Raw genomic sequence first — 12059 nt, forward strand, 5'->3', positions numbered from 1 at the left:
TAGGTGACAGAGGTCAAGTTTGCCACTGTCTGTATGGCACTGGGAAGTCACTCACCCTCACTGAATCTCAATTTCCCTATATGTGAATCTGTTCGTTATTCTTTTTGGAGTCAGGAGCCAGGGGATTCAGCAAATGATTAGATACTGGGGTAGAGCAAAAACAGCAGTAAAAAACTGTTTCAAGTGATTAAAATAACAAGCAGCTCCCACTTATTAAACACTTCCTATGCATTTATCACTGTCCTTGATGCTTTATATAAATTGCTTCATTTACTCCTTATAAGAATCCTGTGAGGTACGTATCGACTTAAGTAACTCACTCAGGGTAAGCCTCCTGAAATAGTCACAGAGCCAAAATAGGTGCTTAGGTCTCTCTGAGTCTGAGGCCCTTTCTCCTTCCAATGTATCATGCTGTTTCTTATATGGCAGATAAGTAATGCTAACATTTGTTCTTGAGTTCCAACCGAATCACTCTCTTTTAACACCCCTTTGATGTACTAAAAGCCCTTAATGAGGATAAGAAACTAAGTGTAAACAAATATAATCTACTAATTTGCTGATCACTAATTTAGTCACTTTTTCAATTGACATCTATTGAGCGTCCTTCATACTGTGTGCCTGGTACTATATTTGGCACAGTGATGCAAAGATGAACAAGACCGTCTCTGCCCTCAAAGTGCTCACAATCTTGTAAAAGACAAATAGATGTGAACAAGGAACTGGTATACAATGACAGAAGAGAAATTTGCACAAGAGACAAGGTACACAAAGCACACTACTGTTAATTTTGTATATCTGCTATTAAATCTTGACCTAGATCAGTTAAAAACTATATTTATGAGGTTTTTGGAAATATTTGTGTATTTACACACAAAGCCTTCAAGAAGTAAAGGCTTTGTTTTAGAAGTCAAAATATTCTTCATCCAAGACCTTTTTTTCACTTTCTTTCAAAACATCTGGCTTATTTTAAAACTTGATTTAATTTTCAACAAAATATAAATTTCTGGTAAAATTAAAATGAAAATTGTGTAATTAAAAAAAAAAAGTAAAGGCTAACATTCACAACAGACTGGGAAACTGGCCATGAAATATGATTGTGTTTTGTGTGTCTACCACCCAGACTAATTACGTTATTAGTTTAAGAAAGCATTCTGCCTTGATTAGTGCCATCTATTGTAATGGGTAAATAAAATGTATTTGAATTGTAATAAGCCTTGATTGCTATGGACAAAACCCAGTGTCATTAGACAGAAAGTGAAACATATAAAGATAAATACTGTGCAGAATCCTAGTTTGATTTGTAAGTAAAAGGTTATCCCACTGTCCATAAAAAATAGTGGAAGAAGGTAAAATTGAAGTATTCCAATTAGTACCTTGATAATTGACTAAAGCAATAAGTATAACAAAATACGTGGTTGATTTTGCTAAGCATCATTTCACTGAGGCCAGGGGTGAAGTTAAAGGGCTGCCAAAACTAGACTCCAGCATGTCAGTTCCAAAGGCTGGGAGAAGCCACATGGGCCACATGAGAGTAGGTTTTGCTAGGTATAAACCATTTATCCCAAGGCATGTTCCTTCTCCCATTCACTCTGGGGATGGGAAATGTGTATCTGTGAGACAGTGGACAATGGTTAGGAGACAACAAGTGTTAAATCAAGAAACTGACCCTTATATGTCATTCTGTTCTAAAACAGAAATAATTTACAAAGACTTAAAATATACTCCAATGTCGCTAATGAATTTCAGGTCCAACAGAAAAAATGCATTAGGCTGATTTATAAAGTATTTAGGTAACTAATAACATACAGCTGGAATGATAAAATCTATCACTTATTTCCCATTGACTATCAGAAAAATTCTGAATACTTGTTGTTTTTAAATTTGGTGCCCATAGCTTGTAAATGAGTTAGATCATATTTTGGCCCATAAATTCAGTGCATCTAATCCATTATTACAGTTAGACATAACTGATTTTTTTTCCCCAAGGTAAGTCTGAGTTTAATGTATCCTCACAAATAGCAAGGCAATCAATTAAGCAGATGTTAAAACTAACTAATTACAAACTAAACTCCCCATGAAGAAATTCAACCGTACAATATCCCATAACTCTAAACCACTAATTCAAAACTATTCTCTCTGATTGACAGGACTCTTTCATTGGAGATTGAAAAGAAGTCTTCTCTTAGAAGAGTCACAAAACACTTTCACATAGAAGCTTTCTTTCTGTCTTTCTGTCAGTCTCTTTTCTTTTTAGGGAAGGGAAGAAACAAAGACTGGAGGAAAAGATTATGAAGGAAAGATGTTTTTAATGACTCTAAAATAAACTCTAGACAAATAAAGTTTAAGTAAAAGTACCAATTGTTACTTTTCATTCATTCTTCCACACCACTGAAACCAACAACTATGAACACTGGCAAGCAATGAGAACTTTTATTCAGGCTGGTTTAAACATTAAACCAAATTAGATAGCAAGGCAGACTCTGAGATTACAATGATTTGACTGTATATGACTCAAGTGGTAAAGAAAGTATAAAATGGATTATTATATTTACTGGGCAGTACTTGCATCCTGCTAAAACTAAGAATAGTTTAAGGACTCTAAACCAAAAAGAACCTGCATTCTTTGGTGGCTATGACCATTCATAAGGAAGTGTGAGGCTCCGCCTTAGTCTTTGGATTATATTGTTCAATGGAAAAGAAACAGTTTAAATGAACACAGGTGTAGTTAATTTACATATTAATTATTTCTCAAGGTGTAGTTTTATTCTGTGAAAGAAATGAAAATAAATTCCCACAGAATTCCTACCCTCCTAATCGACCTCCGCCCTATGTCCCCAAGAATAAACAGTTATTACAGGCCCTTCCTATCATTAAAAACTCTATTATAATGACTCTCTCGTCATCCTCCCTGGATCAATACCATAACGTAATGTGGCTGAAATGACTGCTTTAGTAATCACTCAGGGGAGCATCAGAACACTTTCTTTTCTTATGAGGAATTAAATGTAACGTTTGTCTAGAGAAACTACCGTTTGTACCAGTAGGAAATAAGCTAACAAGTATGATGGAAGAGCTTATCTGCTGAAACATTTCTATTACTTTGCTGAATATTAGTATTGAGATTCCCAGTCCTCCCCTAGACCACTTCATATGTTAACATGCACTACATAATGAATACATGTCCCTTGTAAATAACCTCTTGAGTTAACTGATCTCATTTTTACTTGAATTCTACCTAGGGTTCTAGAAAAATTAATTTAGTGTAAAAAAGTTACACTTAATACATCTTAAATATAGTGTCTCATACTTTCCATTTGTATTTGTTTTTGCTGTTGTTCCTCCCATCTCCATAACTTCTGCTTCTTAGGGGAGGACTTCTAGTTGGTGAAATTTTCATAACCACAACAATCTGTACACTCACTGAAACCATATAAGAACTGTTCTTTACCAGGCAGTATCAAATAAAAATCCCCAAATGATACATTCTGTCTACTTATTATCACCCTAATGTAAGATGACTTCAGTAATTTTTGTCTTGGATTTAAGTCAGCAGTTCTATAGAAGCCTTCTACATTATGTCTTTGGGAAATAATACAGAATTTCTTTCTTCCTCTTAGTTGAAGCTGCCCATTACTGCATGTGGGCAAAGGCTTCTAATAAGACATTATCCAAAACCTGAAACAAAGAGAAGATATCCAAATAACGGCAAAATAATACAGTAATTACATTCCCCATTATTTTCCCCCAAGCCGTCATTTTCTAAATCTCCTATGAAAAAAAGAAACTCATGGCAAAGAGAAAGGGCAAGGAGAAGCAACACACAAACAGAGAGAATTAAAAAATTCAAATGCAAAGCTGCTGGGTAGAACCCTAACAAAGTATCTGCATTCAAGAGAACATTTGAAAGGTAGTCAGGGCGGTATTAACATATCCTAAGGACTCTGAACAACTGGCCTGGTCATTAGCTTAATTTTCACATCCATCAAAGTAGGAGACTGCCCTCTATTACTTTCCACTATTTGTTTCAGCATTTTAACAGACACACACTTGCCTCCTACCAGTGCACACAGTGGTTAAATAGGCTTATCTCTCTCCTTAGCTTGTCCTGGAATTATGCCTGAAGCTCAGTCCTGGTAGCTTTAAGGACAAGAAATCTAATTGGGAAGTGCCGTTAGTTTAGCTACTCCAATACCTCCTTTAAAAATTTAGCTTGACCTCCCATCTTTTCAACACATCAAAGACAGTCAAACTTAGTATATAGCTCCTTTTAGCCTGCATTGTAAACATTGATACTGATGTGCTGCCAAACTGACAAAGTTTCCTAGCTCCTGGCTGAGCCAAAGTGAAAAAATACAAGGTCTATCAAAATAAACAGCCTAATTAATTCAAAACCAGCTCTCCAAAAAGGATGCTTTTCCCTTTCCACTAGTTTGTGGCGAGTTAAAGACACCCTCCCCAACTTTTCACATCCTGATGAAGCTCTTTAGGGCAGGAAGCCCCTCATGTCAAGGCATCCACGCCCAACTCGGAGAAAGGAACGAGAAGCCAGGGGGCCAGTGATCAGAGGTCCTGGCGTCCATCGCTCCTGCCCTTTCCGGGATCCCCGTGCTTTGGGCGAGACCCTCCAGCCTGTGCGTTCTGCTACGTTTCATTACATAATCCCCGTTCCTCAGAGTCACCCACAGAGTCACGGGGGCTCAGGCGGTCCCCCGTCTCCCACTCAGCCCTTAGGAAGCTCGGCTGACTGCACCCGGGGAGCAGCGGACTGCTGTCTCGACTCGCCTGGCGCCGCGAACCCGACCCAGGCCCCTCTCCTCGCCCACCTGGCGGGACAGCGCCCTTATGCACGCCCCTCGGGTCCCCACTCAGACCCGGGGCCCCGGGTCACAGCCGCTGTTCCAACCTCTTTCGGGGTACCCCATCACACCTGCTGTCCCAAGCGCTCTGAGGGTCCCCTTGTCGCTCAGACCACCTGTCCTGGTCCCTTTCGGGGTCTCCTCCCTTGAGACAACTCTTTTCCGGCCCCTCAGGGGGTCGCCCCCCAGACCCACTGTCCCGGCTCCTTACGGGGCCCCCCACTCTGACCCGCCGTTCCAAGCCCTCCCGGCGTCCCCTTCCTACAGACCCGCTGTTCTGGCCCAACTCGAGGTCCTCTCCCCTCACACCGCTGTCCCAAGCCCTCTTGAGGTCTCACTCTCAGACCCGCGGGGCCGGCCCCTCTCAGGGTCTCCTCTCCACAGTCCGTACTGTCAAACCCACTCCTGGAACTCTCCTCGGCTCCTCCCCAACCCCACGCTGCCCCGGGTCCCCTCGCCCCGGCTCACTCAGTCACCTCCCGGCGCCCCGGTTCTCTCACCTCAGACCTGCTGTCACCACCCCCGGGCCCGGCGTCGCCGCCGCCGCCGCCGCTTCCTCTCTCACACTTGTTCCCGAGTCGCTCTTCTGCCTCTGGTCCTCTGGCGTATCCCCGGGTCCGGTCGCTGAGTGTCGGGTCCGGCCGTGCGCAGCCTCCGCCCGCGGTCTCCACGTCGGGTCCCACTCTTGCACGCAGGACCCCGTTGCCGCCGCCGCCGCCGCCGCCGCCGCCGGGCGCCACACGGACCCTCCCGCGGCCGCCGCTGCTGCTGTCCGAGGTGCGGCTCCTGCCAGGGGTGGCCAATCGCACCCGACTGCGCCGAGCGCGCTCCGCCCCACCGTCCCAGTCCGCCCGCCCCCTGCCCCCCCGACCACGCCCCCAACCCGGATCCGATAGGCTCTCTACTGACCTTCCCTGATCTCGAGGCACAGACCTGGGCCGGATATAGGTACTTGATTGGAGGTGCCTAGGAAGCCGAGCGGTCGATGGCGCCTGCCGATTGGCGGAGTTGACGGTGGGCGGGAAGGGGCAGGCGGGGTTTCCTCAGACGCGGAAAACCTTGCAACTTCAGTTACCCACTGGCCCGCCTGGGGTGCGGTCAGTCCTGTTTGTGCTGCGGTGGGGGTCAAAGTTCATGGCACTCCTCTATGAGCCTTTACTTTTCTTGAGAGACTCTCAGAGGCCCCCAGGACCACCACGTTAGAGCCTTTGAGGAGGTCCCCATTACCCCGTTAGACCTGGCACAGCTTTCTAAGTAATTCGGCTGTAAATTAATAGTGGCAATTATTCATTCGGGACTTTGTAAATATTTCCTGGATTTGAACTCTTTTATATCTTTGGCAAAGGAGTTGCCCTTCCTTGCACTGCGTTCAACTGACGTCAATTTGATGCTGTTGGAAGAAAAAAATTTATATACTAGGCATTCAACACTGACAGGGCACATTTTTATAGGTACAAGGACAAAGCTTAAGAAATACTCAGTTTATGGATAATGATAACCATTATGACAAGTAGGAACAGGAACTGTCTTGGTGGAGGAACCCCTGTTAGCTTTAGCAAGGCTTCAGCCAGCCTATTCAACGTATTTTTCAGGGTCACATGTTTTAATGATTTTCGTGGGAACTAATGGCTAAAGTAAAATGAACTTTGACCCAAGTGCAACGGGTGATTACCAGAGACCCATCTTTACCCAGGCTGAAAGATAGTGCCTGCCAGGAGTGAAAGTGCATCACATGTTAACTTAGAACCAGTCTTTATATTTTTGTGAAACTGGATATGCTAATTCAATCAATACTGGAAACTGAAAACTGCTACTCTCACCCTTAAAGCCCAAAGCTAATGAACTTTGACAATTTAGCATTTTGTGAAGGAATTGTTTCATTTCTGGAACACAGTTTGTTCCCAAGCCTTGTCAGATGTACACAGGACTTCGCTCTTAGAAAACTCTCCACCATTATTGTTTTGTTTTGACTCCTGACAAAACTTGTGTTCCAAACGCTATTCGTGTTTTCCCTAGTGTTTAAAAATCATACCTATCCCAATTATGATGCTCCTTTTTAATGTTTAAGTTTGAGTGTTAGGGCATGTAGAAAGGCAGGACGCCTTTTAAGAATTCCTGATTCTTTTCAGGATGTTTCCCGAGCAGAGTGACTGAGTACCATTTTGGGAAAGGATGCAGAATGATTTCAAGGTGGAAAAACCTGATTTTAGGGGAATTGGATATTTATAGGCCTAGTGAAAGACTGTCCAAAATCTTATTAGACCGCTATGAAAGTTGGGTAAGACTAAAGTCATGAGAGAATTGTTTTGACTAGGTCCTCCTTCTCTACCAAGCATTTGTCAGTTAAGAGCTCATCCTACCAACTGCAATATGGATAGAAGAAATGGGGTAAGATTTCACTACATAAGTGTTCAGTTCTATCTATTCATATAAAAAAGGAATGCATGACCATTAACAGATGTTATTTGCAATCAAGAAGACATAAGCAAGATAAAACATTAGTAATATAAAAATCACAGGATCTTGTCATGTATAACTGAAAAACTGTGTTCTACACTGGAATTTGACACAACATTGTAAAATGACTATAACTCAATAAAAAAATGTTTAAAAAATTACAGGATCTTGAAAGGAAACCAATTAACAATATCACTTTTTTTTTTTTTGATTCATTGTATCAAGGAACTTCTAGTTTCTAAAATGTCGGTGCTTTTTCTGGTCTATAATTATTGCACTGATAGAAATTCAAGTTGCTCAATATAGTTGATTACAAATAACTTAGACATGACCTAACAGCATAAAAAAGAAAATGACTTCATCCTTTGGACAAGAAACAGTTCTAAAGTTCTAGTTTAAATATAGGTGGTGGACCTACAGAGAGCCCTGAGAATGACTCTCACTTAGAGCTTCAGAAGATCTCTAAACTGCTGGAAAGACATTGCAACATTCCATTCTGAAAATTCCTGAGTTCTGTTGGGAGGAAAAATCCCTTGCAAACAGAGCCAAGATTTTAATTACAGTAAGGTAGAAAATAAGAAATGTAAAAGTAAAAGGGACGAGAATAAATTTTTTCACTTTGAGAAGACTCTGTGGGAGCCAATTCCGAGATAAATTTGTTCACAAAGTATCTGAGAATCAGAATACTGGGTGTCACCCTGGCTTTTACATCTGTGTCCAACTTTACTGCCTGTAAGTTACTTTTTCTATGGAGACTTGTTTGCAACTTAAAGAGCAGGGTTTCTTTGGACAAACCATTACACTCCTCTGGGTCCTTTGCCTTATCCCTTTTCTTGCTACACACACTTACACAAGGGATATCCTTCATTAAGCAAAGCTTATAAGTGTCCCCTTCTACTCAATCACACAAATTAATCCATGCTCTCTTGTTTTCTAAGTTACCAGCTAGCACCTTCCTTACCTTAGCTTAATTAACTTTCTGCCGGCAAATGTTCCGCTTGCTCAGTTGAGAGTTGCAAGTTATTAGATTGGGGAAAACCACCTTTTAAAAAATTAATATTCTAAGAAATATGAAGCAGCTGTACTGTAGAGGGCCTGGATCTAAACAAGAGTAAACAAGGCAGCCTGGACGCTACCTTTTTTTTTTTTCTTTTTAGGCAGGTGACAGCTCTTTTCTCATCTGTAAAATTGGGAGAACACAATATTAAGCTAACCTATACAAAGAGGATGTGCACCCACCAAGTGGGAAAATACTGTTTTGTTGACCCCAGGATGCAGTATTAGCAGCCTCGTCTTTATTTTAGTTCCCTCCAATTAGTCAGGGGAGGAGCCAGGCTCCTTTTCTTCGGGATGATCGCAAAAACCCTAGATGTCTAGGTTTCCCGACCTACAAACGGGATGGTTCATAACGTTCACCTGTTTAAATTAAATGAAACCACCTCCACCTGCCAAGAGCCCGTCAAATCCTGTGCGCTCAAGTCCCTAAAGATCAGCTCTTAGTTTTGGGTCCTGGCGCCGCCTGGCGGCCATTTCCGGAAGTGGCCTCTGCGTTTCGGGGTCCTAGCCGCGGCCGGGCCTGCCCAAGGATTCGCCTAACTCCAGAGACGCTATCTCCGCCCCTCCCCCCTACCCGTTGAGGATTTTAAGACGGCGATAAAGGAGATGGGGTTAAAGCGAAGAGAGTGTCCGGCGGCCTCTCCACTCCCTCTAGGATGGCGGAGTCAGGCGATCCTCGGGCAGCTCGCGACCCGGAAGTCACCGCCGGCTCGAGGCCCCAGTTGCCGAGAGCGGGTGAGAGGGGCGGAGCTTGGCGGAGACCGCGGAGGGGTCGCCGCGGCTCCCGCTCTTCGAGTCGGCGGCTCCCTCGGGCGCTGCTACGCGGACGCGGAGTCCGCAGGGCGGGTGGCCGCGGTCGCCGGGTGGCACGCTCAGCTGCGGGCAGAGGCGACATGAGTGCCGCGGGGCTGCTGGCTCCGGCTCCGGCCCCAGCTGGAGCGCCGCCGGCGCCGGAGTACTACCCTGAGGAGGACGACGAGCTGGAGAGCGCCGAGGACGACGAGCGCAGCTGCCGGGGCCGGGAGTCTGACGAAGGTACGTCCTCCCGCTGGCTGGGCAGCCCGGGGCGGGGGTGGGACTGCTGTGAGAGGGGGTGGGGCTGCCTGGGAGAGGGGCGGGGCGACCTCTGGGGCTTGGGGGCTGCTGGAGGGGCGGCTGGGAGGAGCGTGGCTCCCGGAAGTTACCCCTATCCGAGTTGGGGAAGGGGAATTCCTGGGTACCTTGTATCCTACAGTTATGCGGATAATGGCCTTAAGGAGCTGTTGTCAGAGCTCTAGGTCCCTTTAAGGTCCTGCCCCTCTTCCCCCAAATCTCTTTGAATCTCAAGTCTTCGCTGGTTGGAATGGGAATGCCATTCATTAGATGCACTGAGTACCCCTTCACCTTTTCGTTCCGGAGAGGATCAGAGCAAGCCCAGTTTGGCTTCCTGGTTCCCAAAAGGCCCTCACCCTCACCCCGGAGAAATGCTTAATCAGCCCTACTTTGGGCAGTGCGGTACAGAGTGGTTAAAAGTACGGGACCTGGAATCAGCCAGATAGAGTTATGGCTAAATTTGGCTTACGTAACCTATCTTAACGATATTAGACAATTTCCTTGCTCTTTCGAGCCTCATTTTACCCAACTGCAAGGGCAGCTACTTCCTAGCATAGGTGTGAGGATTAAATGAGATACAAGTGAAGCACTTGGCTTGGGCCTCAGTAGATAATGAAGTGTTTTCACTGTTGGGGAAACAGGCACGGGGAGGGAGGGAGGGATTTGATTAATGGTGCCCAGGTGTTGTATTTTCAGTTCCATACCCCTTACGTTATCGTTACTGCCTGTCAGACCCTGGCTCTTCAAACTAGGCTTTATAGTTCGGCAAGTGTAAGGGACACTCTTTGAGGGATTGAGAAAGGAGTTGGCTATAGGGGAGAAAAATGAAGAGACATAAAAGGACAAGAGAGAAAAAAGAAGAGATAAAGAGAGACTAATGTGTAGGTGAGATATTCTGGCACAAAATAGAGCCGTGGAGCAGAAGCTAGACCAGGTGTCTGGAATCAGGAGTATGTTTTAATCATTTCATTTCCCCGAATGCCAAGTACTGTGGCTGCCTGGCACATGGCAACTCGGGGAAGCTTTCTTCACTTGGGAAGGGGAGAATGGTATGTGGAGAGTTGGATCTGCAAAAGCCTTTAAAAAGGCAGCTGTATGTGCAGATACGAAATTTAAGGAGCTGATTGCAATTTGGTTAAATTACATTTGATGAAAGGTTTAACCAGAGATTTTGTATGTGAATCACTTGTACTGCTTTTAACGCGCTCAAGAGGGAGCAGCGAGTCCAAAATTGATTCTCCCCTCCCACCCCCTAAACTTGGGATGTTGAAGTTATGTAGACACTCCAGCCATTTGCTTAGTCTAAGAGCAATGTTTAAAGTGTTCTGAAACAGTTTCTGTTATTAGAGTTCGATTAGTTGGTTCCTCTTCTCCTTTGTGTATACCGTGTAATCTTCTAGGGGTTCAGACTGGGCAGCTACCAGAAGAGAATGTACGTATTAGGTTCTTTTGGAGTGGTGAGCAAGGCTTGATGCCTGTGGTTTTCCAGTCTCACACTCAAATCTCCTTTTCCTGAACTGCCAGTGTTGTTTCAGCAGAAGTAGCAGCCTTGACCATAACTGCCAATGTGTGTTGCATTCTGTTCTCCAGCTGTTCTTCAGGTGGAAAGCAGGCCCTTTGTATAAATCTGGATGTGTATGAGTTGGAAATGGCATTTTCTTTTCTGATGTAATATTTTTCACTGATTGCTTCATGCAGGCCTGCACTGAGTAGAAATTCATTTTCCAGAAGTTTATAAAGCATCACTGTGTTAGATGACACCTATTCTATGAATTACGGTTTTAACAAATCCTTTTCCCTGAATTTTACTTAGACACTGAGGATGCTAGTGAAACTGACCTGGCAAAGCATGACGAAGAAGATTATGTAGAAATGAAGGAACAGTGAGTATGATTTTTTACATTTCTGTTTTGGAGAACAGAATTGGCAAGGACTCTTTTTTTGAAGTATAGTTGATTTACAGTGTGGTGGTAGTTTCTGGTATACAGCAAAGTGATTCAGTTATATATATATATATATTCTGTTTCAGATTCTTTTCCACTATAGGTTATTACACGATATTGAATATAGCTCCCTGTGCTATACAGTAGGACCTTGTTTTTTTATTTATTTTGTATATAGTAGTTTGTATCCGCTAACCCCAAATTCCTAATTTATCACTCTCCCACCCCTTTCCCCTTTGGTAACTTTAAGTTTGTTTTCTCTGTCTGTGAATCTGTTTCTGTTTTGTAAGTAAGTTCATTTATGTCATATTTTAGATGCCACAAATAAGTGATAGCATATGGTATTTGTCTTTCTCTGACTTACTTCACTTAGTGTGATAATCTCTAGGTCCATCCATGTTACTGCAAATGGCATTATTTCATTCCTTTTTATGGCTGGGTAGTATTCCATTATATACATATACCACACTTTAATCCATTTGGGTGTCGATGGACATGTAGGTTGCTTCCATGTCTTGGCTATTGTAAATAGTGCTGCTATGAACATTGGGCAAGGGCATCTTTAAGTGTGACCTTGTGTGTATGATTTTCACACAGTTCTTCCAAAGACTGGGTATATGTATGTAATTTTCCTCTTATAATTTGTCACATTTAA

At 43.7% G+C, this 12059-nt stretch overlaps 2 protein-coding genes across 6 annotated transcripts in view; one reads left to right on the forward strand and one right to left on the reverse strand.

Moving 5' to 3' along the window:
• The window catches only part of TAOK3 (TAO kinase 3), a 146454-nt gene extending 137424 nt beyond the window's left edge, over positions 1-9030 (reverse strand). The window contains exons 1-4 of one of the 2 annotated variants that reach the window (XM_072953540.1): positions 8730-9030; positions 8275-8493; positions 5766-6246; positions 5357-5642 (exon numbers count right to left, since the gene is read on the reverse strand). The gene's annotated coding sequence lies outside the window, so the exon portion shown is untranslated. Of the gene's footprint in view, positions 1-5356; positions 5650-5765; positions 6247-8274; positions 8494-8729 lie in introns of those variants that run through there. The other variant, XM_006204797.4, reaches the window with a different exon arrangement.
• Positions 9031-9099: 69 nt separating this feature from the next.
• Positions 9100-12059, forward strand: part of SUDS3 (SDS3 homolog, SIN3A corepressor complex component) — a 42048-nt gene continuing 39088 nt past the window's right edge. For 3 of the 4 annotated variants that reach the window (XM_072953544.1, XM_072953542.1, XM_072953543.1), the window contains exons 1-2: positions 9100-9404; positions 11275-11344. In XM_072953544.1, coding sequence (XP_072809645.1) covers positions 9263-9404; positions 11275-11344 — 212 coding nt within the window. In that variant the 5' untranslated portion in view covers positions 9100-9262. The remainder of the gene's footprint in view (positions 9405-11274; positions 11345-12059) is intronic. The other variant, XM_072953545.1, reaches the window with a different exon arrangement.

The sequence above is a fragment of the Vicugna pacos genome, chromosome 32, assembly GCF_048564905.1.
Source record: "Vicugna pacos chromosome 32, VicPac4, whole genome shotgun sequence".
Lineage (NCBI taxonomy): Eukaryota > Metazoa > Chordata > Mammalia > Artiodactyla > Camelidae > Vicugna > Vicugna pacos.